The 24,468-nt window shown below is 49.5% G+C and overlaps 1 protein-coding gene across 8 annotated transcripts in view; it reads right to left on the bottom strand.

Moving 5' to 3' along the window:
• The window catches only part of FAM120B (family with sequence similarity 120 member B), a 106,618-nt gene that overhangs the window by 32,460 nt on the left and 49,690 nt on the right, over positions 1-24,468 (bottom strand). For 3 of the 8 annotated variants that reach the window (XM_061428612.1, XM_061428614.1, XM_061428620.1), the window contains 4 exons: positions 19,025-19,231; positions 17,606-17,714; positions 15,070-15,162; positions 8,044-8,095 (listed from right to left, as the gene is read on the bottom strand). In XM_061428612.1, the coding sequence (XP_061284596.1) occupies positions 8,055-8,095; positions 15,070-15,162; positions 17,606-17,714; positions 19,025-19,231 (450 nt within the window). In that variant the 3' untranslated portion in view covers positions 8,044-8,054. Of the gene's footprint in view, positions 1-3,495; positions 7,878-8,043; positions 8,096-15,069; positions 15,163-17,605; positions 17,715-19,024; positions 19,232-24,468 lie in introns of those variants that run through there. The other 5 variants (XM_061428619.1, XM_061428617.1, XM_061428615.1 and 2 more) reach the window with 3 other exon arrangements.

The following is a 24,468-nucleotide window of genomic DNA, read 5'->3' as shown; positions in this document are numbered from 1 at the left end:
ACTGAGTGCACAGCAGGGCTGGCGAAGGCTACAGAAAGGGAGCACGAGGGACCAACATCAGGCTGCTGGAGGGACTATTGAGTCAAGGCTGTTCAAATCATCCCAAGAGTCATGCTGGGAAGACTGAGCCAGGAGCCCACATCTGGAGAATCTGAAGGGCAGCAGAAAGCATGGTGGTGGGGTAGATGACACAAGAGCTGAAGTTCATGGTTTTTACGGGGGGTGGGGCGGAATGCTCCGTTCAGGAGAGCATTTCCACAAATGGTCACAGCAATACTGTCTCCTATGCTCTTCCAGAACCCCACTCCTTTCCCACTGAGAGGAAAGTCTATTTCATCTCCACCTGAAGCTAGACGCCTTTCTGGCTACCTTATGACAGAATATGGCAGAAGAGCATGACTTACTAGGTTATAAAAGGTGACATGGCTTCTGCCTGGTTCTTTAGCTTGAGGGGCACTTATCTTGGTATCCAGTTGCCATAATGGGAAGAAGCCCAAAAAAGCCCCTGCTTGTGCATGTGTCTGCGTGTCTTCATGTGTGCTGTGCATGCGTCTGCATGTCTTCGTGTGCTGTGCATGTGTCTGTGTCTGCACGTGTGCTGTGCATGTGTCTGCGTGTCTTCATGTGTGCTGTGCATGCGTCTGCGTGTCTGCATGTGTGCCGTGCATGCGTCTGCGTGTCTTCATGTGTGCCGTGCATGCGTCTGCGTGTCTTCATGTGTGCCGTGCATGCGTCTGCGTGTCTGCACGTGTGCCGTGCATGCGTCTGCGTGTCTGCACGTGTGCCGTGCATGCGTCTGCGTGTCTGCACGTGTGCCGTGCATGCGTCTGCGTGTCTGCACGTGTGCTGTGCATGCGTCTGCGTGTCTGCACGTGTGCTGTACATGTGTCTGCGTGCCTTCATATGTGCTGTGCATGCGTCTGCGTGTCTGCACGTGTGCTGTGCATGTGTCTGCGTGTGCTCTATGTATCTGCATGTGTGCTGTGCATGTGTCTGTGTGCTGCACGTGTCTGTGCGTGTGCTGAACCATCACTTCACACAGTTATCATTTGTGTGTGTGTGTAGGGGGAGTGAGAACATTCTATTAGCAAATTTCAAGTATATATTATATTATTACCAACACGGCTGCCGTGCTACACATCAAATCCCAGGAACTCATTCATCTCATAACTGAAAGGTTGTTCATTTTGACACATATTTTCCCATTTCTCCAACCTTCCAGCCCCTGGCAAACACTATTCTATTCTCTTTACAAGTTCAACTTTTTAAGATTCTACATGTAAGTGGTATCATGTAGTACTTGTCTTTTTGTGTTTGGCTTACTTCACTTAGCATAATGACCTACAAGTTTATCAACACTGCCACAAATAACAAATTTTTTTTTTCAAAAAACTGGATATTCCTTTCATATATATACACCGTAATTTCTTTATTCATTCATCAAATGAGTGAATAAAGGATGATTAGGTTATTTATATAGCTTGGCTCTTGTGAACAGTGTGGAAATGACACTGGAATGCAGGTGTCTCTGCGATACTGATTTGCTTTCCTTTGGATATATCCAGCAGAATTGGGATCGCTGGATCATATGGTAGTGCTATTTTTAATTTTTTGAGGAAACATCTATACTGTTTTCTATAGTAGCTGTACTATTTTACATTCACAACAGTGTACAAGGATTCCTTTCTCTCTACATCTTCACTGACATTTGTTGTCTCGTCTTGATGAGAGCCATTCTGACAGTTGTAAGGTGATATCTCCTTGTGGATTTGATCTGCATTTTCCTGATATCAATAATACTGAACATCTTTTCATATACCTGCTGTCCATTTGTATGTCTTCTTTTGATAATAGTCTATTCCTTTGTCCATTTTTCCAATTATCTGCTTTCTTGCTGAGTTATATGAGTTCCTTATACATTTTGGATATTACCTCCTTATTAGGTACGGTTTGCAAATACTCTAAACCGTTCTGGAGGCTGGCTGCTCATTTTCTTCATTATTCCTTCTGCTTTTGTTTGACGTACTTCCACTTGTTTATTTTTACTTTTGCTGCCTGTGCTTTTTGGTGTCACATCCAAAAGGAAAAAAAAATACTACCAAGATGAATGTCAAGGTTATTACCTACATTTTCTTCTAAGAATTTCAAAAATTGAGGTTATTTAAGTCTTTAACACATTTCGAATTGATTTTTGTGTATGCTGTAAAGGTTCAACTTCATTGTTATGTGACTATCCAGTTTTCCCAACATCATTTATTGATGAGACTTCTTAGAGACCTTGTGGAAGATTAGTTGATTAATGTATAAGGGTTTATTTGGGGGCTTTTTATTCTGTTCTACTGATGTATATGTCAGCTTTTATACCAAAACTGTAGTTTTGGTTACTTTACTGTGTAATATAGTTTGAAATCAGGAAATGTGACCCTCCAAGCTCTTTTCTCATTTCTCAATATTGCTTTGGCTATGTGGGGTATTTTGTGGTTCCATGCAAATTTTAGGATTGTTTGTTCTACTTCTGTAAAATGCCATTGGAATTTTGGTAGAGACTGTATTGAGTCTGTAAATCACTCAGGGAAGAATGGACATTTTAACAATATTAATTCTTCTAACCCATGAACACGGGATATCTTTCCATTTGTTTGTGTCCTCTTCAATTTCTTTCATCACTGTTTTGTAAGTTTCAGTAAGCAGATCTGCTACCTCTTAGTTAAACTTACTTCTAAGTACTTCATTCTTTTTGATGCTCTTATAAATAGAATTGTTCTCTTCTTTTTTTGATACTCTGCTGTTGTTGTTCAGTTGATAAGTTGTGTCCAACTCTTTGCAACCCCATGGACTGCAGCACACCAGGCTCCTCTGTCCTCCTCCACTATCTCCCAGGGTTTGGGCAAATTTGCCCATTGAGTCACTGATGTCATCAACCATTTCATTCTCTGCTGCCCCCTTCTCCTTTTGTCTTCAATCTTTCCAATCGTGAGGGTCTTTTCCAATGAGTCAGTTCTTCACATCAGGTGGCCAAAGTATTGGAGCTTCAGCTCCAGCATTAGTCGTTCCAATGAATATTCAGGGCTGATTTCCTTTAGGATTGACTGGTTTGATCTCCATGCAGTCCAAAAGACTCTTTCGAGTCTTCTCCAGCACCACAATTTGAAAGCATCAACTACCTGGCACTCAACGTTCTTTATGGTCCAACTCTGTTGTCAGTGTACAGAAATCCAGCTGCTTTTTTGTATGCTGACTTTATATCCTACAATCATTTACTTATTCTAACACTTCTCTGGTGGAGTCTTTAAGGTTTTCTATATATGAGATGATGACATCTGCAAACAGGTTTTACTTCTTCCTTTCCAATGTAGATGTCTTTTATTTCTTTTTCTTGCCTAACTACTCTGGCTAGAAAGTATTATGTTGCATAGAAATAGTGACAGTGGGCACCCTTGTCACACTGCTGGTCTTAGAGGAAAAGCCTTCAATCATTCGCCATCATGTATGATGTCAGCTGTGGATTTGTCATATATGGCCTTTATTATGTTGAGGTACATTCTTTTTATACTTAATTTGTTGAAAGTTTTTACCATGAAAGGATGTTAAAATGGACATATATAAATAAATGTAAACGTACAAATGTAAATATGTAAGGAAAATATTAAAACTAAAATAAATTAAAACTAAAAAGAGAGACAGATAGCAATGTAATAATATCATAATATTAGTACTGACAATAATTGCTTTTGACAATGGGTAGTAGAATCATCCTAAAAGAGAATCAATAAACACTGAACTTGAACTGGTTTATATCAAGTGGGCTTAACAGACGTATGTAGAACATTTCCAACCAATAGCAGAATATACAGTCTTCTTAGGTAAAAACAACATAATATTCTCTAGGACTGATATGTTAGTCCACAAAACAAATCTTAAAAATTTAAGGCTAATGTTACATCAAGTGTATTTTCCAATAACAACTGTTGTTATTGCTCAGTCACTAAGTCATGTCCGACTCTTTGTAATTCCATGGATTGCAGCACACCAGGCTTCCCTATCCCTCACCATCTCCTGGAATTTGCCCAAGGGTAACAATGCTATGAAACTAGAAATCAATAAGAGGAGGAAAACTGGAAAATTCACAAATCTGTGGAAATTAACACATTCTTGACCAAGCAATAAGTCAAGGAAGAAATCAAAAGGAAAATCAAAATGTATCTTCAGGCAAGCAAAAATGGAAACACAACATAAAAAAACTTAATGCAATAAAAGCAGTTCTAAGAGTGAAGTTTATAGCAATAAAGCCGTATATTAAAAAAGAAAGATCTCAAACCATGTAACGTTGCACTTGAAAGAACTAGGAAAAGAACATACTAAGTCCAAACACGGCAGAGAGTGTGTGTGTGCATTGTTTCAGTCTTGTCTGACTCTGTGCAACCCCATGGACTAGCCCGCCAGGCTCCTCTGTCCATGGGGTTCTCTAGGACAATACCAGAGTGGGTTGCCATGCCCTCCTCCAGGGGATCTTCCGGACCCAGGGATCAAACCCACGTCTCTTATGTCTCCTGCACTGGCAGGCCTGCTCTTTAACATTAGCACCACCTGGGAAGCCTGAACTTACCAAGACTGAATTACAATGAGACAGACATCAGAACAGACCAATGAGCCAGGAACTAAAAGCATTCCAACAAAAGCTCAGGACCAAATGGCTTCACTGGTGAATTCTATTAAACATTTAAGAAAGAATTAATGCTAATCCTTCTTAGACTCTTTCAAAAAACTGAAGGGAAAGGAATACTGCCAATCTCATTTTACAAGGATAGCATCACCCTGATACTGAAAACAGCCAAGGACACCAGAAGAAAAGAAAACCACAGGCCAACATCCCTAGTGACTACTGATGCAAAAATCCTCAACAAAGCATGTGTGTGTGCTCGGTCGCACGATCGTGTCCAACTCTTTGCAACTCTATGGATTGGACAGTGCAGTGGTGGTGCAAGAAGTTGTGCAAAGGAGACGGGAGCCCTGAAGATGAGGAGCGCAAGGGCCGGCCATTGGGAGTTGACCATGACCAGCTAAAAGCCACCACTGAAGGTGACCTTCTTACGACCTTCTTACAACTACATAAGCAGTTGCTGAAGAACTCAACATCGACCATTCTACAGTCATTTGGCATTAAGCAAATTGGGATGGTGAAAAACACGATAAATGGGTGCCTCGTGAGCTGACCAAAGATAAAAAAATCGTCACTTTGAAGTGTCATCTTCTCTTATTCTGCACAACAACGAACCATTTCTTGGTTGGATTGTGACATGCAACGAAGAGTAGATTTTATACAACTGGTGATGTGCTTCCCAAAGCCAAACTTGCACCAAAACAAGGTCATGGTAACTGTGGTCCCCATTCACCATGGTGGTCTGCTGCTGGGCTGATCCACTACAGTTTTCTGAATCCCGCTAAAACCATTACATCTGAGAAGCACACTCAGCAAATCGATGAGATGCACCAAAAACTGCAACGCCTGCAGCCCACACTGGTCAACACAAGGGCCCAATTCTCCACGACAACACCCGGCTGCACACTGCACAACCACCGCTTCAAAGTTGGAAGGACCGGGTTATGAAGCTTTGCGGGTGCACCATGGTCACAGCAGGCGAGTGCCAGCCAACAACCACTTCCTCACACATCTCAACCACGCCTTGCAGGGGAAACACTTCCACAGCCAGGAGGAGGCAGAAAACGCTTTCCAAGAATTCGTCAAATCCCAAAGCATGGATTTTTATGCTACAGAAATAAGCTGATTTCTCACTGGTAGAAATGTATTGATTGCAATGGCTCCTATTTTGATTAATAAAGATGTGTTTGAGCCTAGTTATAATGATTTAAAATTCACGGTCCAAAACTTTTCCATCAACTTAATATGAGCAAACTGAATTCAACAGTATATTAAAAAGACTGTACACCCTGAGCACCTGGAACTTATCTCAGGAATGCAAGGATGGTTCAACATTCCCAAATCAATCAATGTGATATACCACAATAACAAAATGAAAATGAAAAATTATATGATTATCTCAATAGATGCAGAAAAGGCATCTGACAAAATTTAACATCCTTTTTCTTCACAAAGATCCCAATATGTTGGATTGTAAAATGTCTTCTAAATAACTTTTAAAAAGTGAAATTACATTTCATTATGAATAATACTACTTTTATTTTCATTTTAAAACTGATATATGGAACCTTCATCAGAAGACTTAACTGCAGAGAGAATATACCACCACCAAAATTAGAAAAAAAAATAACTGCACTGGTTTTCCAAATGTAGTAAAGATTTTATCAACTCAATGGCTTTACTTAAGCATGCTAAATGAACATAAAATATTTTACTGACAAGTTAGAATTTACTTATGAAGGGGGGAAATGATATTCATGGAAGTCTACTCTTCTAGTCTAAGGAATGAGAGATTTACTTCAAAGTTATACAAATAAGCAACAAAGAAATGAAATTTCTAGAAGCAGTAGTGGTATCAAATTAGCAAAAACAAAACGAATAGAATGTTAAAAATTTAGACAGGAAACCTACATATAAAAAAGTTCTATTTCTAAGACTGGGAAATAAGGCTATAGGTTCCAAATGACTGCATGAGAAGTGACTAGACATGCAGATATCCTGAGGAAGGACCTGTAGGAAGTGAATGGGAGACCATACTTCTTTTTGGTACATAATAGCAAATGAAATTCTAAAGCAAAGCAAGGAGCCTGCACACAGATCTGTCAGTCAGGCTAAAGCATCAAGTGCAAAGATACGAACTGCACTGTGATTTGCTTAGGGTTTATTTTGTTTAATGACCTCAGCTGAAGGACATGTCTTGTGAATGCCGGCAAGCACAGACTCAGAGGCTCTCCTGGGTGCGGGTGCAGCCTGGAAGGTGGATTGGCAGTCACAGCAGCTCCAGGCCAAAGGGAGACAGCTGCTAACCTAATCCCTAATCTAGATTATTTTCAATTATCAAAATACCCAGGGGCCAGGACAATTTGGGGCTTAAAATTTCAATTCTTACATTATGTGAAAATTCTTTCATGAACAGAATGTCTCTGAACTTGGATTCATTTAGAATATTTTTTAACAACAAGAGCCCTCAGGGCTCACAGATAAAGAGCAACAGATGTCCTACTTATTAGCAGTATCATAAATTAGGCTTCCTGACACTCAACTACTGCTTCTCTCTACATGGTTTGCAGGCTTCCTGTCTGATGCCTAATGTGTGCTGAATCCAGGTGTCTTCACAGGCACAGGCTCTGGGCTGGAGCAAATTCTAAATGAAAGGGTACAACAACTGAAACAGACCCATGCGTCACAGGCAGTGTCAAGACCATGCAGTCACCTCTCCCACCAAAAAGGTGAGAAGGAAGCTGGTACATCTTTCTCTGTGAAGGTACAGTTGGAAACTTTACTTATGGTTACAATTTATGATTAGTAAATAATTTCTGGAAAATGATACAGCTTATTAGAAATCATGTCTTAAAAGATAAGATCATCTGGGAAATATCCTCACAGTCTAGTATTAAAGTTAAAAAAAAGTGGGATATAATAAGATTTCAATTCATTAAAAGAATCAACAGATGCAGACCGGCATGAAGACGTTAACCATAGCTGTTTGGGGACGTGGAGTCAGGACGACGTCTACAGGTAAGCCCACAAAGGCGTTTTAAAGTCGAATGAGGAAGAAGGCTGAAATAGATGCTTTTCCTCTTGAAGTGACTCTGGGTCTGGAACCCCCGGCGAGCCTCTCCTCAGATGACTTCACTCTGAAGGAGGGTCCAGAGGTCCAGAGGCTTCACTCTGGTTTGACAGCCAGACTCTGCGGCTTCTTCTGTGCACACTTTTTCTAGAGAAAGCAAACTTACCTTGAAACCAAGTTGGGAGGTTTTAACATCTGAATTCTTTTAAAAGTTTGGTACTTGCTATGAAAGATTTATGGTATAAAGACAGATGTTTTACTCCAATCTTTGATAGAACTGATTTATTCTGAAGATGTTAAGTGGTGGACTTACCCAGAAGATGATTAATATCTTCTCCACTGGTCAGGCTCATACTGTCTACTTCCTGTACCAAACAGATAACAAAACAAAAAATAAGAATTAAATTTCTCTAAAACTCAAACAGAAAAAAATGACACATTTCTAAATATGTACAAAAACAACACCTGAGTTGTATTTGGGCCAGAACTTTATTCTCCTTTTAGCTGTGGCCACCTGTCATTAAAACTCTGTTCCGTAATTATTCACTAAAGCAGGAAGCAATCGATTAAGAGGCAGTCCTGTTGGTGGAAGGAAGCACTGTCAGAATTGCTCCCCTCAACTCCAGGGCCACCGTCTGCACGGCGTCTACATGGCCACTGCTGCCAGGGATGTTTGCAAATGGCCCTTCCCGTGCAGATGGCGCCTGGGATGTTCTGCCAAGAGCAGGAAAGTGCCAGGGTGGCTCCCTCTGCAGCAGAGCCCAAGGCTTCCCCATCCCTGCCCTCGGGGCTGCTGCCCACTTTCTGGCATCCCTAGGGTCAGAAAAGAACCATTCTACAAGTAAAACAGGTGATGGCTTTCCACATTTAAAACCTAACACTTTTCCAGCAAAAGTGATGGGCAGCCTCGTCACCTGCACCCCCCAGGAGGGTGACAAGAAGGGGTCACAGCAGTGGCCAGAATGAGGTTTCCAGGCAGCGTCCTTGTTATCACAGATGATCAGAGGCAGCTTTACAACAGCTCAGGCCTCCTAGGAATCACCACTGAGAAGTGAAAATCTGAAGAAATCACAGGCAAATTTGTAGCTACCAGCTGTGGAATTTAACACATCATTTCTCACCAACTGCATGAAGAGGTTAAACGTTCTCACTTTAGCTCCTGGCCAGCATTTTAAAAGTTCCGAAAGCTTTGATGTTCACCCCTTGGTGAATAGAGGTTCACACCTCTGCTGGTCCCAGGTCCCCACCCTTGTCTCATTGGCTCCCAGCCCAGAAAGGCTCCCAGCCCTCAGTTCTCACCTCTCTGCCCAGCCCAAATGGAGCGGCTCACCTCTCATCAGGTCAGGGGGCCTAGGAGCAGCCATGGGAAACCTGCTTGTTAACTCTGTCCTGAAAAGAGTGACAACTTTCTGCTTGGACTGCTTGAGTATCTCCAAAAAAATACTATAAAAGGGGCTGAAAAGTAGATAGAACACAGCAAAAAATGTGCTGGCTAAGTGAAGACGACATCATTCAACCACATTAAGAAGGTGAAAAAATGGATTACCTGACCTGAAAAAACATGTTCCTGTTCTAATAAAAGACTTAATGTACACAAGCGTGTGTGTATAAAACATGTTGTGTGTAGAAACATACGTGCACTGCAAACATTTTCTGAGCACCTTCCATATCGGGCAACACGCAAGGACACATGCTCTGCTTGCTTGCATGTGTCTTGTCAGACCTTCCAGTTTCTCCCCCATCCCAACTCCTGAATTCCCAAGTCTGATACCAAAGCAGCACTCACCACCTCCCTCTGCCTCCACCCTGAGGCCCCCAGAGTGTGTCTTGTCAGACCTTCCAGTTTCTCCCCCATCCCAACTCCTAAATTCCCAAGTCTGATACCAAAGCAGCACTCACCACCTCCTCTTGTCAGACCTTCCAGTTTCTCCCCCATCCCAACTCCTGAATTCCCAAGTCTGATACCAAAGCAGCACTCACCACCTCCCTCTGCCTCCACCCTGAGGCCCCCAGAGGAGTGTTTCAGCCCCAAACCCTCTGGCACTGGCACCCCTGGACTTTGGTGGGACTCCTGCAGCCCCCACAGAGCAGGGGTTTCCTCAGAGGCCACCTGGCAACTGTCTGCCCTGAGCCTAAAGGGAAAGCACCCCAGGGTGGCAGGCCAGCGCGAGAACCACTGGCACCTGACCTCCGGCCTCGCTTGCACAGCTGATGGTCCCTTAGGTCCACAAGTCGACCTGGATCCTGCGATCTACAGGAGGTTCGGCAGTGGGACCCACGGGGCCCAGAGCTCAGGTCACCAGCGGAGCAGAAGGACTGGGGAGACAGCACATTCCCCCCAGGGCCTCTGCTCTACCAATGTGCTTGATGCCCGCGAGCGGGCTGGACAACTCACCAGACACACAGGCCTTGCTGGCATGCGTCCTCGAACCCTCTCGTCAGCCTGAAGTGGTGGTGGCCCTGGCCTTGTGCTCTGGCAGGTGACACCTCCTTCCCTGGCCTCCCAGACCTACCCTTTCCCAGAACCTCAGACCCTGCCAGACCGATGGGGAGATTGCCAGGCACCAGCTGCCTGCATGTCCTCTAGTCCAGGCCCAGGGGGACACAAGGCCCTCAGCACGATCTGCTCACTCTCTGACTTGCATCATCAACAGCACTCAGTCTGACCTCAGCCTCCACGGGGCCCCATCCATACAAGCAGGACATGGTACATGGGCAGCCCCTGGAGCTGCTCCCCAAGGAGCCTGCCGTCCAGTTAACGAGGGCACCGAGAGAAGACCCCTGCGGTCCAGTTACGAGGGCACCGAGAGAAGACCCCTGCGGTTCAGTTACGAGGGCTCCTAGAGAAGACCGCTGCCGTCCAGTTACAAGGGCTCCTAGAGAAGACCCCTGCCGTCCAGTTACGAGGGCTCCTGGAGAAGACCCCTGCCATCCAGTTACGAGGGCTCCTGGAGAAGACCCCTGCCACCTAGTTACGAGGGCTCTCAGGAGAAGACCCCTACCGTCTAGTTACGAGGGCTCCAAGAGAAGACCCGGGTGGTCTAGTTGCTAGGGCTCTTAGAGAAGACCTCTGCCGTCTAGTTATGAAGGCTCTCAGGAGAAGACCCCTGCCCAGGGAGCCAGGGCTGACGTGAGTGAGGGTCTGCTCTTCCACCCTAAGGAAGTCTCTGTTTCCTAATTTGCATGAGGAGAGATTCCTAGACACCACTGTCTGCCAACAGAATCTGAAGATCTGTTTACTGTAGATCCAAGGAAAACAGTTCCTCCTTCGATGTTAACATGCCCCTGACAGCTCTGCCATCACAGGGAAGTAAGGAGGAAGCCAATATTCACACCTTTGCTTCCCTGGCCGGTGACCAGAGGAAATACTGACCAGGCCGAGGGCAAGGGCCTGGGAAGGGCTTGGTGTTTAAGCTATGGCTTCTGGGCACACGCTCAATGATGGCTGAAACCACACAGGCCAAACCTGCAGTCAGCGTGCTTTGTTTCCTTGCTTTACTTTATGATTAAAAAACAGCTTTGCTGCTGCTGCTGCTAAGTTGCTTCAGTCATGTCTGACTCTGTGCGACCCCACAGACAGCAGCCCACCAGGCTCCCCTGTCTCTGGGACTCTCCAGGCAAGAACACCGGACTGGGTTGCCATTTCCCTCTCCAATGCATGAAAGTGAAAAGCGAAAAGCTTTAACTGAGGTATGATAGACTTTGCTTTTTAACAGGAAAAAACTCTAATAGGACAGGTCAATGTAAAAACATTAAGAGAAACTGTAGATTCAATGCAGGAGAAGAGCAAGATCAAGAAGAGACCATTGTGACCCATGGAGGCCCAGGATATCAGTCTCTTCCCTCCAGGTCAGAGGTCAGGGAGAGCCCTGGGGGTGCTGCCTTTGTAGAACTCCAGGCAGCCTCTACTTGTCTGGACCCGAGTGAAGTAAGAAAAGAAAGGCTGTAGTGTGTACTGTTCTACAGACTTCAAATTCAAGGCCCACCAGGTCCAAGTCCCCCGGCGCAGGCAGTGCAAGGCCTGCTCCTGACGGCGTGTCCCCAGGACATGGCCCGTCCCCTGCACTCACCCCGCAGGCTTGCTGTCCTGCCGCAAAACAGCAGCAGCAGAGACCTTGGGGCTTGGAGCAGAAGGGCCCCAGGGCACCAGGCTGACGCCCGTGAGGAGGCCCAGGGAGGCGCAGGAGTGGGCTGAGGGGAGGCCTGTCAGTGGGCTGCTGGGGTCGGCCATATGCGCCCCCAGGCACTGCTGGTCCCAGGGTGTGTGCCCCCTGCGGTCATGGCCTTGCCCACCTGTGCCCGGCTCGGCCTGCCGCCTCCCCACGGGGCTCTCCCGAAGCCCGAGCCAAGGAGCGAGGAAGGCGGCTGTTCTCACCTACTCGATGGGAGCTCGACCGGGAGATGGCCAGGCAGGCGCTCTGGGTGGCTTTCCCTCTGCGTGCGAAGCTGGGGCGCGGGCTCTGGAGGAGGGCCAAGCTGGCCGGGTCGGGTCGGGCAGCGGAACGACCGCGGCCCCTCCACGCTCCGCTGGGCCTGGCTCTGGGCATCAGCATCTCACTGGTACAGGGATGGGGCTCGGCACCGCCACTGCTCCCAGCCCACGGCACACCCTGAGGCCCCCGGGCCAGCACAGAGGCCAGGTCCAGTGAGGACCGCATCGCCTCCCCGCGCTGTGCCGCGGGCTCCAGGCATGACTGACCGGCGCCTCTCCCGCATTTGCCTGGGCACCACAGTGGGAGCAGCTGCTGCGGCTCCTGCTCCAGGCCGTGGCCCTGCCCCAGCCCCTCTCCTCAGAGTCCCTCTCCTCGTCAGACCCCCTCTCCTCATCAGACCCCCTCTCCTCCTCAGAGCCCCTCTCCTCCTCAGAGCCCATCTCCTCAGAGTTCCTCTCCTCACAGCCCCTCTCTTCAGAGCCCCTCTTCTCCTCAGAGCCCCTCTCCTCCTCAGAGCCCCTCTCCTCCTCAGAGCCCCTCTCCTCCTCAGAGCCCCTCTCCTCAGAGTTCCTCTCCTCACAGCCCCTCTCTTCAGAGCCCCTCTCCTCCTCACAGCCCCTCTCCCCCTCAGAGCCCCTCTCTTCAGAGCCACTCTCCTCAGAGTTCCTCTCCTCACAGCCCCTCTCTTCAGAGCCCCTCTCCTCCTCACAGCCCCTCTCCTCCTCAGAGGCCCTCTCCTCAGAGTCCCTCTCCTCACAGCCCCTCTCTTCAGAGCCCCTCTCCTCCTCACAGCCCCTCTCCTCCTCAGAGGCCCTCTCCTCAGAGTTCCTCTCCTCACAGCCCCTCTCTTCAGAGCCCCTCTCCTCCTCAGAGCCCCTCTCCTCCTCACAGACCCTCTCCTCCTCACAGACCCTCTCCTCACAGCCTGTCTCCTCAGAGCTGCGTAAGGTGCCGGAGGCCGGGGTGAGCCCTGCCTTTCTCCTTCTGGGCCTACACGTCTCCAGGTCCCTCTTTCCCTCAGAAACCCCTTCCCCGGACTTCCCTGCTGGTCCAGCAGTTAAGAATCTGCCCACCAATCCAGGGACGTGGGTTCGACCCCTAGTGTGGGAAGACCCTACGAGCTGCAGGGCAGCTGAGCCCGTGAGCCGCAACTAGAGAAAGCCCTCGCTCAGTGATGGTGAAATCTGCCCACCAATCCAGGGACGTGGGTTCGACCCCTAGTGTGGGAAGACCCTACGAGCTGCAGGGCAGCTGAGCCCGTGAGCCGCAACTAGAGAAAGCCCTCGCTCAGTGATGGTGACCTAATGAAGCCAAAAATAGATCAATAAAATTCAAAACCAAAACCACCTTGCCCTGGCTTCTCTGAGGAGGGCCGTCGTTCTTAAAGTTACCAGCAGAGATTCTCCACGCACCACTGCCCTACTGGGGGCCGTGTCCCTAAACACCGTCCGTGTGAGGACAGACGGGGACCCCCTTCCGCCCCCACCCCCGTGTCAGAGGGACTTGCCCTCAACTGTGAGTCCACAGCACTGGGGTGCCCCTCTGACTCCAGGGTTGACACAGACCTGCCTACATGTGGGAGCCCTGCCTGTGGTCTAGTCGTCAACCTTAGCCCCTTCTCAACTGGAAATCCTCTCAGACACACTTGGAACCGTGGAAAAGCTGGTATTTCCCTACTCTCGGTAACACTGCGCTACGTAACTGTCCAGACTACTTGGCTGGCACCGGGGGAGGGAACCTGCGCTTGCCCCGGACGGCGGCTCCTAAGGGGTGGGCACCACTGACTGCTCAGCCAGCCTGCCTGGAGGCCTCAGGGGACACTGGGAGGCGTGACTGGGGAGCAGAGGCTGAAGGGGAAGCAGGGTCAAAGGAACAGCTGCAGCACCTGTGACTAACTGTGGGGGCTTCTCTCTCCTCCAGGGGTGGGGCCTCATGGAACCCTACTGTGGACCCCAAATATCCGCTAAGTGTGCAGATCCTTCAAGAACCAGCAGGAGGAATGCAGCCCTCACAGGCCACCCGTGGGACCAGGGTCGTGCTGCCGTGATGACTGGCAGCAGTCACACACAGCAACGAGAGGCCGGTGCACGGCACACATCTCAAAGGTCTCAAAAGTAACAGGAAAATTACAGGTGTTTGCATTTGGAAAGGTAAAACTAGAAATCTTAGGTAATTCAAAAGTCTATTACAGTTTGGCTCTCAAAACTGCAGAGAATCTGAATTTAAATACTGATATGAGTTTTTCAGTGTATTTAAAGTGTAAATTACTATATACGAAATTTATCCTCCTGTTTTAAACCAGGCGTCTGCATCACACATGCAGGAAAAGACTCACCCTGCTTCCCAGGTCACATTCTGAGGCTCCTGGGTTCCTCACAAGATGTAAGGAAATGCTGATACTGGCAGAATGCTACTTTCTGCGTTATTTCATAGAAGGATGTACGTGTATATAGGGGCTTCCCGGGTAGCGCTAGTGGTAGAGAACCCATCTGCCGATGCAGGAGGCTCAGGTTCCATCCCTGGGTCGGGAAGATCCCCAGGAGGAGGCCACGGCAGCTCATTCCAGTATCCCTGCTGGAGAGCCCCATGGACAGAGGAGCCTGGGGGACTACAGTCCACGGGGTCACAGAGAGTCAGACACGACTGAGTGACTTAGCACGCACGCACGTGCGTATGTAACCTTCACAGGAGCTTTCGAGTAAATTACAAAACTGGGTCTTGGGCAGCTGAACGAATTAACAGAAGATGAATCAGGCGGCAGGCTGGCGCCCAGCATGGCGACTGCCTCTGCACTTGAGCAGACGGGGCTCCCAGGCCTGTGTATTTTCCTGCTCACTCGCTTGCAAACATACAACCTACTCCCAAGCAGCCACGAGGCAGGCCTAGAACGCCCGTGGGCCTCTTACCTGGCCCCTGGTCCCTCCAGTGCTGTCCGTGGCCAGACCGGCTGTACCCGGAGCTTGTCCCGTGGGAGCTGGATCCCTGTCGGCCCCACCGCCCTGTGGGGACATGCGACGGCACGTCAGCAGCTACACGCGCCTAACCCCCGTGGCAGTTGTTCTTAGGAGTGAGCAAGGTGGCCCTGGGCTGGTAGCTTTCAAACTCCTGGCGTACCTTCCGTCAGAGGGAAAGCCCATGAAAGATGCAGGCTCTGGGGCCGGCCTGGGTGCCCAGGAGAGTCTGTGCTGGTGATGAGCAGGGTGCTCTGTTAGGTGCCTCCAGGCAGGGCTTCCTCCGTCAGCTGCCCTGGGCAGTGGACCAGACACTGCTGTGCCCGGAGCTAGAAGCCCAGGCCCGCAATGCTGGCCACCAGCCCGTGGGCTCTGGGACACAGCAGGCCTGAGCAGGCTGCCCTCTCCCAGCTCTTCATGAGCTTCATCAGCACGTAAGCCACCCACCCTCAATTCCTCTCCTAAAGCCCTAAAACCTGCTGCCCTCTGCTTGTCTCTACTGGAACGCAGCACTAGCAACTCTAAGTACAAATTTAAATGTGATTTTAAATAGTATCTTGGTACTTCCTGCTGCTCTATAAAGAAAGGAGGCTGAGCCTGCCCAGTACTGGCCTCAAGGTGAACCAGTGCTCGGTGGACACAGGCGGGCGACTCCTCGCTGGCCCAGCACCGTGACCACTGCCCTCCAAACGCACTCTGACCTGGGTGCTGCCTGGAAGGTACCAGGACAAGTGTCCCTGGCACAGCCCCGTCCAGGAGGAGGCAGCGTTTGGTACAGGTAACCGAGGATGCGGGGCTGGGTTCAAGGGGCCAAGTTCTGCCGCCAAGAACCTGCGTGGTGTTGGTGGGTCACTGGGGCACAGAGGACTGAACCGAAGAACCTCAGGCTGTTAACAGTTTCCTCCATAACCTGGGATAACACGACAGGCCCGCCCCAGGCTGCCATCTGTACGGACACTTCACCAGAGAGCAGTCACAGTTTCCTGTCCCTACTAGGAGCCACTGGACGGCAGCTTTAAGCACACACCTGACATGTGGGCGACCACAGGCCTTAAACAAAACCTGTCCCACACGTGGGCCTCCTGGGCCCGAGCACCCAACTCTGACGTGCAGCAAGAGGTTCAGGAGTTCGCCTCCCAGCAACCACCGTGGCTGAAGCAGGCTGCATCCTGCCGTCTGCATGTCTGTAGCCAGCCCGCCCCTGCTCTGCGGACAACTGCACCACTGACGGGAATCCTGGGCCAGAGCTCGTGGGACACATGGTCTGAGTGACGCGGCCAAGAGATGCAGGGAACAGGTGATGCAGAGAGAACGTTGCCTATTTACTTTGCAAGGAATCAACTTCTGCTTTGCTCCAGGCAGCAGGAGAAAGGTCAGGGACGGCGAGAGGGTGAGGCCAGGGGGGTCTGTCCCACAGGAGCCAGGAGGGGCTGAAGCCACTGCACACGGCGCTGACGGGCAGGAGCTGGACACCACCCCGGGGCCTTACTGACCTCAGGGCACAACGTCTCTCGGAGCGAAACGTGCAAGGCTTGTGTGAGAACCAGGACAGTCTTGGGGTAGGGATTTGGGGTAATTCTCTTATTCTGTCACCATAGCACCAGGACTGCTACAGTGACCGTTACAGATCCTACCCAAATGAGGACATGGGAACATGATTAAACTGAACTCAGTAACACAACAAGGTACTGAACAAGATGCCCAACTTCACTGATAAAGAAGCACCCAGTGAAGGAGATAGGCTTTTTCACCTACCAAATTACTGAGAAAAGCAAATGTAAGCGATGTCAAGGATGCACTCAACGGAAACTCTTAATCCTGCTGGTGAAGGTGTGCAGGGACCATGTGCTTTTAGAAAACAAGTTGGCAACGTTAATCTAAAATCTGATGATGTCTGGATCTGTAATTCTGTGAACAAGGAACTCTACCCTAAGGAAACACACACACACAAAACCATCATGCGTAAAAAGAGAACCAGAAGCTTGAGGCAGGGAAGCTATCAGGCAAACGCCACACATGCAGAGGTGGGGATTCTGTTGAGGGGAGCCTGAGCACCGTGACTGTGCTGGAAGGCGAGTGCCCAGGAGGAGAGGCCACACACCGAGCACACTCACAGTGAGACAAACACAAAGACACTGTCAACAGCAAACATCTGTTATCTTCAGGGGCAGATATAAAGGTTGTTTCAGTTTCAGTGTAATTAAAACAACCCTTTTTAGTTATGTTCTTTATATTCTGAGTTCTTCTCATATCATGAGAAAAAATAAACCCAAACCTTTGTCAAATAAAGACGCATCAACCCAGTGGCGCGCACTCTAGGGCCTCCTGGAGAGCAGGCGAAGCCCCAGGGCAGGGCCCTCAGCCCTCTGCACATGCGGCCTCTGCAGACTCTCTCCTGCAGGGCCAGAACCTAACCACTCAGCAGCACGTGAGCTTCCTCCCACTGCGCCAGCCTCTGAGCTGCACGCAGGGCCAAGGGGCCAGGACCCACCTGCGTGGTGTGGACGCCAGTGCCGCCTGCTGACGATTGGTCTGCTCTCCTTCCCACAGGCCTTGCACACGACCGACTTCAGGGTGTGGAATCTGGTGACGTGGGACCTCTGCAAACAGATGAGTCGGCAGAGCAGTGTCAGACACAGCAGGCGCTCGGGAGACACAGCAACGGGGAGGGCAGCGCCTGCCCGCCATGCTACAGCCGGCAGGAGTCCCAGAAGCTGGTCCTCACCCGCGCGACCTGCTAGGAGCAGCAGCACACCTATGTCTGCAGTGAGACAAGTGTCTGCAGAAGGGCCTCAGGCCTGCGGGGGTGTCTACACCCTACCACCGACTGCACTGAGGACCCCCCTGCTGGCGACGTCATCACTTCAGTCCCCGCTGGATCCAAGACAGCGGGCAGACAGAGCGATTCCACTGACAGTGCAGGGATGGGCAACCTTCCCAGCCGCCTCTGGGCGGCTGCATGCTCACCCGTCTGTAGGCAGCTTTCATGGAGCAGAAAGTGTAGCCCTTGACCGTCTGCACTGGCTCCAGATGTGAGATGGGTCTGCGGGGGTGATGTGCGGGCAGTGGCATGAGCCTGGCCTACTGTTACTTTCACTGATTCGGTACTAAAGCCGCAGTCATGGGACATTTTTGCCAGTACTCTGCTTTTGCTGGATGTACCTGATTTTGGCTGCTTCTAAATTCTGAACACTTACAGTCCTGTGACACCCTGAATTGTCTCTGCGTGAAACAGTGATGCCAACACATCAACATTTTCTGTCTGATGCATAAGGCGTGGAATGCCACCCCGTCACTGACCGGTCAGCTCTCGCCCATCACAGTAGCTCTCGCCCACCACAGGGTCCCGTGGGTACTGACACTTGTTTCAAACGAGCCGGGCTATAGCTTGACTTGGAAATCTTCCAGGAACCACGCAGCAACTGTACTTACAGAGCTAGGGTGGTGGCGAGCAGCCCCACTAAACTGCTGGCCTTAAAGGAACACATCACCACCACGCCGACTGAATCGCCCTGACACCTGCACAGGGAGGTCTGCAGGGAGTGCACACTCTTCATTCAAATGGGGAAAAGGAGAAAAGGTGCTCAGAAATATAAAATGTGTAAGACGGTGGGATGCCGCTCACCCGCCTCCACACAATCTCGGGGAAGCTCACGATGTGATCCTCAGGCCAGGGGCACAGGCTGTCCAGGGCAGCCGCCAGCAACCTTGCTGATTTCTGGGTGAGTTTCAGAACTCCTCAGTGCGGGTTTCTGGGGTCTCCTTCAGGGTCACCCCTGAAGGAGTGACTGTGAGGACAGTGCTGCTGACCCGTGACCTCCAGCCAAGGACCCTAAATTTTCACGATGCATTTGAACAACTGACTTCAAACCTACTACCTTCTCTAATGTGAAGAGGACTGTGGACTCACGTTCTGCTCCACGAGCACCTCTGCAGTGTACCCTTTCTCAGACTGCAGGTACTTCTGATGAAACAGTTTCCCGTCGAACAGGTGCCAGGGCATGAAGTCAGCAATCTCCCAGGGGGAGCCGCAGGCACCATTGACCAGCACCAGGGTGGTGAGACCACGCACCAGGAGGGTGGCCAGCTGCACAGCTCTGGGGTCGATGTGGTCGAGCTGCAGAGGCAAATGTGGGGAGAAGGTGAGGAGGCAGCCCTCACACAGGGAACCAGAGCTCCCCCAACATGGCTGGCGGCTCACACGGGGACCAGAGCTCCCCCAACACGGCTGGCAGCTCACACGGGGACCAGAGCTCCCCAACATGGCTGGTGGCTCACACGGGGAACCAGAGCTCCCCCAACACGACTGGTGGCTCAGGCCCCGCGCCCACAAGGCCAGGACCAGCTCTCCACACAGACGCCCTCGGGGCAGCAAAGCTCCGTTCTGCCAGGAAGGTGAATGGATCGCAGCCTTGGGCCCACCAGGAAAATTTCTTTAAAAGCAAAGGCAGGAACTTCCCTGGTGGTACAGAGTCTGCCTGCCAATGCCAGGAACACGGGTTCGATTCCTGGTCAGGGAGAGTCCACATACTGCAGAAAACTGAGCCCACACTCTATAGCCCAGGTTCCGCAGTAGGAAAAGCCACCACTGTTAAGAGCCCGCACACGCAACAAAGAGCAGCCCCTCACCACGAATGAAGGAGACCTGTGCATAGCAATGAAGACCCAACACTGCCAAAAATAAACACAAAAAGAAAACTAACTTTGCAAGGGAAAAAAGAAAATAAAAAGGAAAGGCGGAGAGGCCAAGACAGGGTTATTCTGGACACTGATGAGTCACTGAGTTCTAACCATGAGCATTACTATAAAATTCCACATAAATGTCTGTCATTTAAGAACAAAATGGCTTATTATTGCACAGGGTTGATGGGCTGGTTCAGTTCACTTGCTCAGTGGTGTCCAACTTTGCAGCCCCATGGACTGCAGCACGCCAGGCCTCCCTGTCCATCACCAACTCCCGGAGTTTACTCAAACTCATGTCCATTGAGTCAGTGAAGACATCCAACCATCTCATCCTGTGTCATCCCCTTCTGCCTTCCATCTTTCCCAGCATCAGGGTCTTTTCTAGTGAGTCAGTTTTTCGCATCAGGTGGCCCAAAGTATTGGAGTTTCAGCTTCAGCATCAGTCCTTCCAATGAATATTCAGGACTGATGTCCTTTAGGATGGACTGGTTGGATCTCCTTGTAGGCCAAGGGACTCTCAAGAGTCTTCTCCAACATCACAGTTCAAAAGCATCAATTCTTCCGCACTCAGCTTTCTTTACAATCCAACTCTCACATCCATACATGACTACTGGAAAAACCAAAGCTTTGACTAGACCGACCTTTGTTGGCAAAGATGGGCTGATAGTTCTTACAAATTAACATCACACCCATACAAAATTTTTATTTTGTTGTCAAACCTCCTTCCTGTTCTTGGACACTGTGGGGGCTCCATATGGTAGGAACAGGCAGAGATATCGTTTGCCTCAGTCACTCATGTTTTTGGCATTTGTGGCCTGTGCTGGCCATAAACAGTGAACTGACCACAAGCAAGTGTCCACGGGGTTTTATTAAGGGAAGTTCCACTCAGTCTGTCAGCATCAGGTGGATCTGTATTGCTCAAAGTTAATAGTAGCGATTTTCAACATCCTTACGCACCTGACATAGTTCACAAAACTGAAATAAACCAGGAAAAGGACCGCAGTTTCATCCCTTTTCTAAGTCGTGTTTCATTTCCCTGCTGAAAGAAACGTGGTCGCGACCCCTCAGTGGATCAGGGTCTCACCAGGCTACTGAGCTCTCGCTGCCATCAGCATTTTGCCCCCACTGCCTATTTCCAGCCATGGGGCCCTGCCCTGTGTGCCCACACACGGTACTGTCCGTATCAAAAGGCACTGCCCAGGCCAGCGGCGGGGCCCCAGGTGGGACTTGAATTTAAGTGCAGTAAGGTTAACTGCTCTGTTTCTCAGATGCCCCAGCCACTTCAAGTGTTCAGAAGCCTGCCTGACCCTGTGGGACGGCTATGATCTCGGGCCCTACTCTCCACCTCCTTCACCCCCTGCAGTGCCCGGCCCCGAGGCAGCACTGTGGGCCGTGTGAAGGGGGCAGCTCAGCCCCAGGTCAGCACACCCAAGGCTGCTCAAGGTCCGCTGAACCAATGCAGATGTTACGTACTTACTGAGGGCTGGTGTTGGGGGCCGGCGTGAGGCACTCTGCCCACGGCAAAGGTCATGAGGAAGGAGGCTTAACATACGCAAAGGCAGGATCGAGCCTCAGGAGTCCCCCTGGAAATTCTCGAGCATCTACCTCCATAACCAGAGCCTGCCTACTTTACTACTTTATGCTCTCCCCTACACCTCTGACTTTACGGGGGGCTGTTTCCCACCACTTCTTTCGGAGAAGGAGTTAACTTAGAGCTCCAGTTAATAATAATTCCTGGGCGTGACAAGAGTGTTTCAACCTACGAACTCCTCTGAAGGTTCTCTAGCCTGCCTGACAGGCTTGTCCAGCCACATGTGATTGCTCACAGCCTCCCAACCGTGAGAGGCACGAGATGCTTTAAACCTTCTAAAAACAGGTTCCTTAGAAAAGTTAGAAAACTATTAGTATAAGTATAATGGGCTGATTAGAAATTGTATTGGTGAAGGGTTTTTCATTTGTTGAGCCAATGTTTGTTGCTAAGTCTCCACATCCCCTGCCCTTACACACATTAATGAATATATAGAAGAAATAAGTATTAACTTTTGATATTAATCATGTTAGACCTTAAGCTAAGTAAATTCTTTCCTTAACTAAAACCCACTACACCCTCACCCTATAGGAATGTAACTTTATTTGGGTGGCGTCTGTTTTAAGAATAATCACCCTTGGAGAAAAAAGTGCTCTGGTTGACTGACCACTGTCACAAGGAGAGGGTCATAAATTGTCAGCAGGCCCCCCTGGCCAGAAGATGATGTAACACCCCTAAGACCTCTGTATACATTTGTATGAAGCACCTGACTTTAATAAAAGTCAGGACTGCTGTCCCCACATGACTTTTGTATAACATCTCAGTGTATAAAAACAGACTCTGGAAAATAAAGAATTGGGATCAGTTCCTCGAAATACTGGTCTCCCCATGTCGCTCTCTCTCTCACTCTGGCTGAGTCTCCATCTGGAGCGCGGAACCCGCCATGCTTACTAATTATGCCTGGGCTTCTAAGATCCGACCGGGGAGGCCTCAGTGCCTCCTCTCCTTCGGGAGAACGGAAGGACGCCTGCGGCCTACGTAAGTGGTGCAAGCTTCCTGTCTTGAAGTTTTATTGGTCTCCCGCGTAAACCAAGCTACTCAGCCTCTTTTCTCCACTGAATTTTCCTACTGAGCTATCCTCATTCTATTACTCTTTATATCTTTGATGAATATTTAAATAGTCGCTGAAGCCGTCTCCCCTTCGAATACCCTGGATCAGCCGGGGCTGGACCCCGGCAGGCTGGGGGCAATTCTCTCATGAAGTAGGTTTTCCTGTAAGAGAATCAATTTCATTTCTTATACACTTCTCTGTTGCTTTTAAAGTAAAATTTAATAGAAGTAAACCACCTCCCAAAGCAGAGATGCTCTGCAGACCATCTGAATTTTCAAACAAACCAGCCGACAAGCACCTGGACCACAAAGCAAGTGGCATTAGCGCCACGGAAGCTGCCAGTCACCCCGCGGCCCGAGGGTGGTGCTACCCGATGACTCAGGTGTGGACAGGCCCGCTTGCCAGCAAGTGACAGACGAACTACACAGCAGGCTCGGGCTTCTCGGGGCTGAAGCTGGGGCATCTCTGGTTGTTCACCCTCCGGGCTGTTACACACCATTGTGTGCAGTGCTGGGGTTTCTACACTGCTCACCCTCCGGGCTGTTATACACCAAGTGTGCAGTGCTGGGGTTTCTACACTGCTCATCCTCTGGGCTGTTATACACCATTGTGTGCAGTGCTGGGGTTTCTACACTGCTCACCCTCCGGGCTGTTATACACCATTGTGTGCAGTGCTGGGGTTTCTACACTGTTCACCCTCCGCGCTGTTACACACCAAGTGTGCAGTGCTGGGGTTTCTACACTGCTCACTCTCCGGGCTGTTATACACCATTGTGTGCAGTGCTGGGGTTTCTACACTGCTCATCCTCTGGGCTGTTATACACCATTGTGTGCAGTGCTGGGGTTTCTACACTGTTCACCCTCCGCGCTGTTACACACCAAGTGTGCAGTGCTGGGGTTTCTACACTGCTCACCCTCCGCGCTGTTACACACCAAGTGTGCAGTGCTGGGGTTTCTACACTGCTCACCCTCCGGCTGTTATACACCATTGTGTGCAGTGCTGGGGTTTCTACACTGTTTACCCTCTGCGCTGTTATACACCATTGTGTGCAGTGCTGGGGTTTCTACACTGCTCACCCTGGGCGCTGTTCTATGCCGCTGCATGCAGCGCTGGCTGAGGCACTCTTAGCATGTAATCACTCTGGAGACAGTGGCACCTTTCAACAGGCAGCCTGTTATCACCCAGAAGTGCATTCTGTCAGCACAGCTTTACAGCTCTCAGAGTGGGATTCTATCCAACTGCTGCTTCTCCTAAATGTTTCGCTTTTTTCCTTTGATGTTAAGGTAAACACAGTAAATGTGGTGGTCATCTTTACTTGCTTGTTTTTGTAGAATATACTTGAATTATGCGTGTCAACTCTGTACTAGCCCCTGATAATTTGTGTAGTGAGTCTAATTGTTGCTCTGTAGACTTGGATTCCCGTAAACACAATCATACCACCTGTCAATAATGATAGTTTTATTCCATTCTTTCAGTGTAAGGTAAGTTGGTGAAAGAAGGCACCCCTGACTCGCGCACAGCACAGTGGAAAAACTTCCACTATTTAACTATAAAGTCTGATTTCTGTTTTAGACACTCTTTCTTAGATTAAGAAAACTCTCTTCTAGTCCTAGTCTGCTGAGACTGTTCACCACAAACAATAACTGAATTCAACCAATACTTTCTGTACAACATGCATGGTGCTAATGAAGGCAATCACAATGGTTTTCAAATGTTAAACTAATCGTGTATTCAAAAAATAAATACTTGTTTGTGTCAAAAGAGCATAATGAAAATATGAGGCTTGACGGCCTTTTCTGGCAACTGGGAGAGTCACACAGCAACTCTTCTTCCCGAAAGAACCAGGATGTGGGGACAAGTCAGTGTGGCGGAAGGCTGGCCCTGAATCCAGAGTCAGAGTCACTGGTGAGCATGGGCTAATTTCATGTGGCTAAGGAAAGGCTTCAGCAATAAAATGATAAGAGGATGTGACCCATGTTTCGGAAATAGGAGTTAAGCATGTCTTCATGCTTAGGAATGAAGACAGGGAGG

This window comes from Bos javanicus, chromosome 9 (assembly GCF_032452875.1).
Source record: "Bos javanicus breed banteng chromosome 9, ARS-OSU_banteng_1.0, whole genome shotgun sequence".
NCBI classification, from domain to species: domain Eukaryota; kingdom Metazoa; phylum Chordata; class Mammalia; order Artiodactyla; family Bovidae; genus Bos; species Bos javanicus.
The sequence above is the reverse complement of the archived record's forward strand: the minus strand, read 5'-3'. Positions and strand labels throughout refer to the sequence as shown.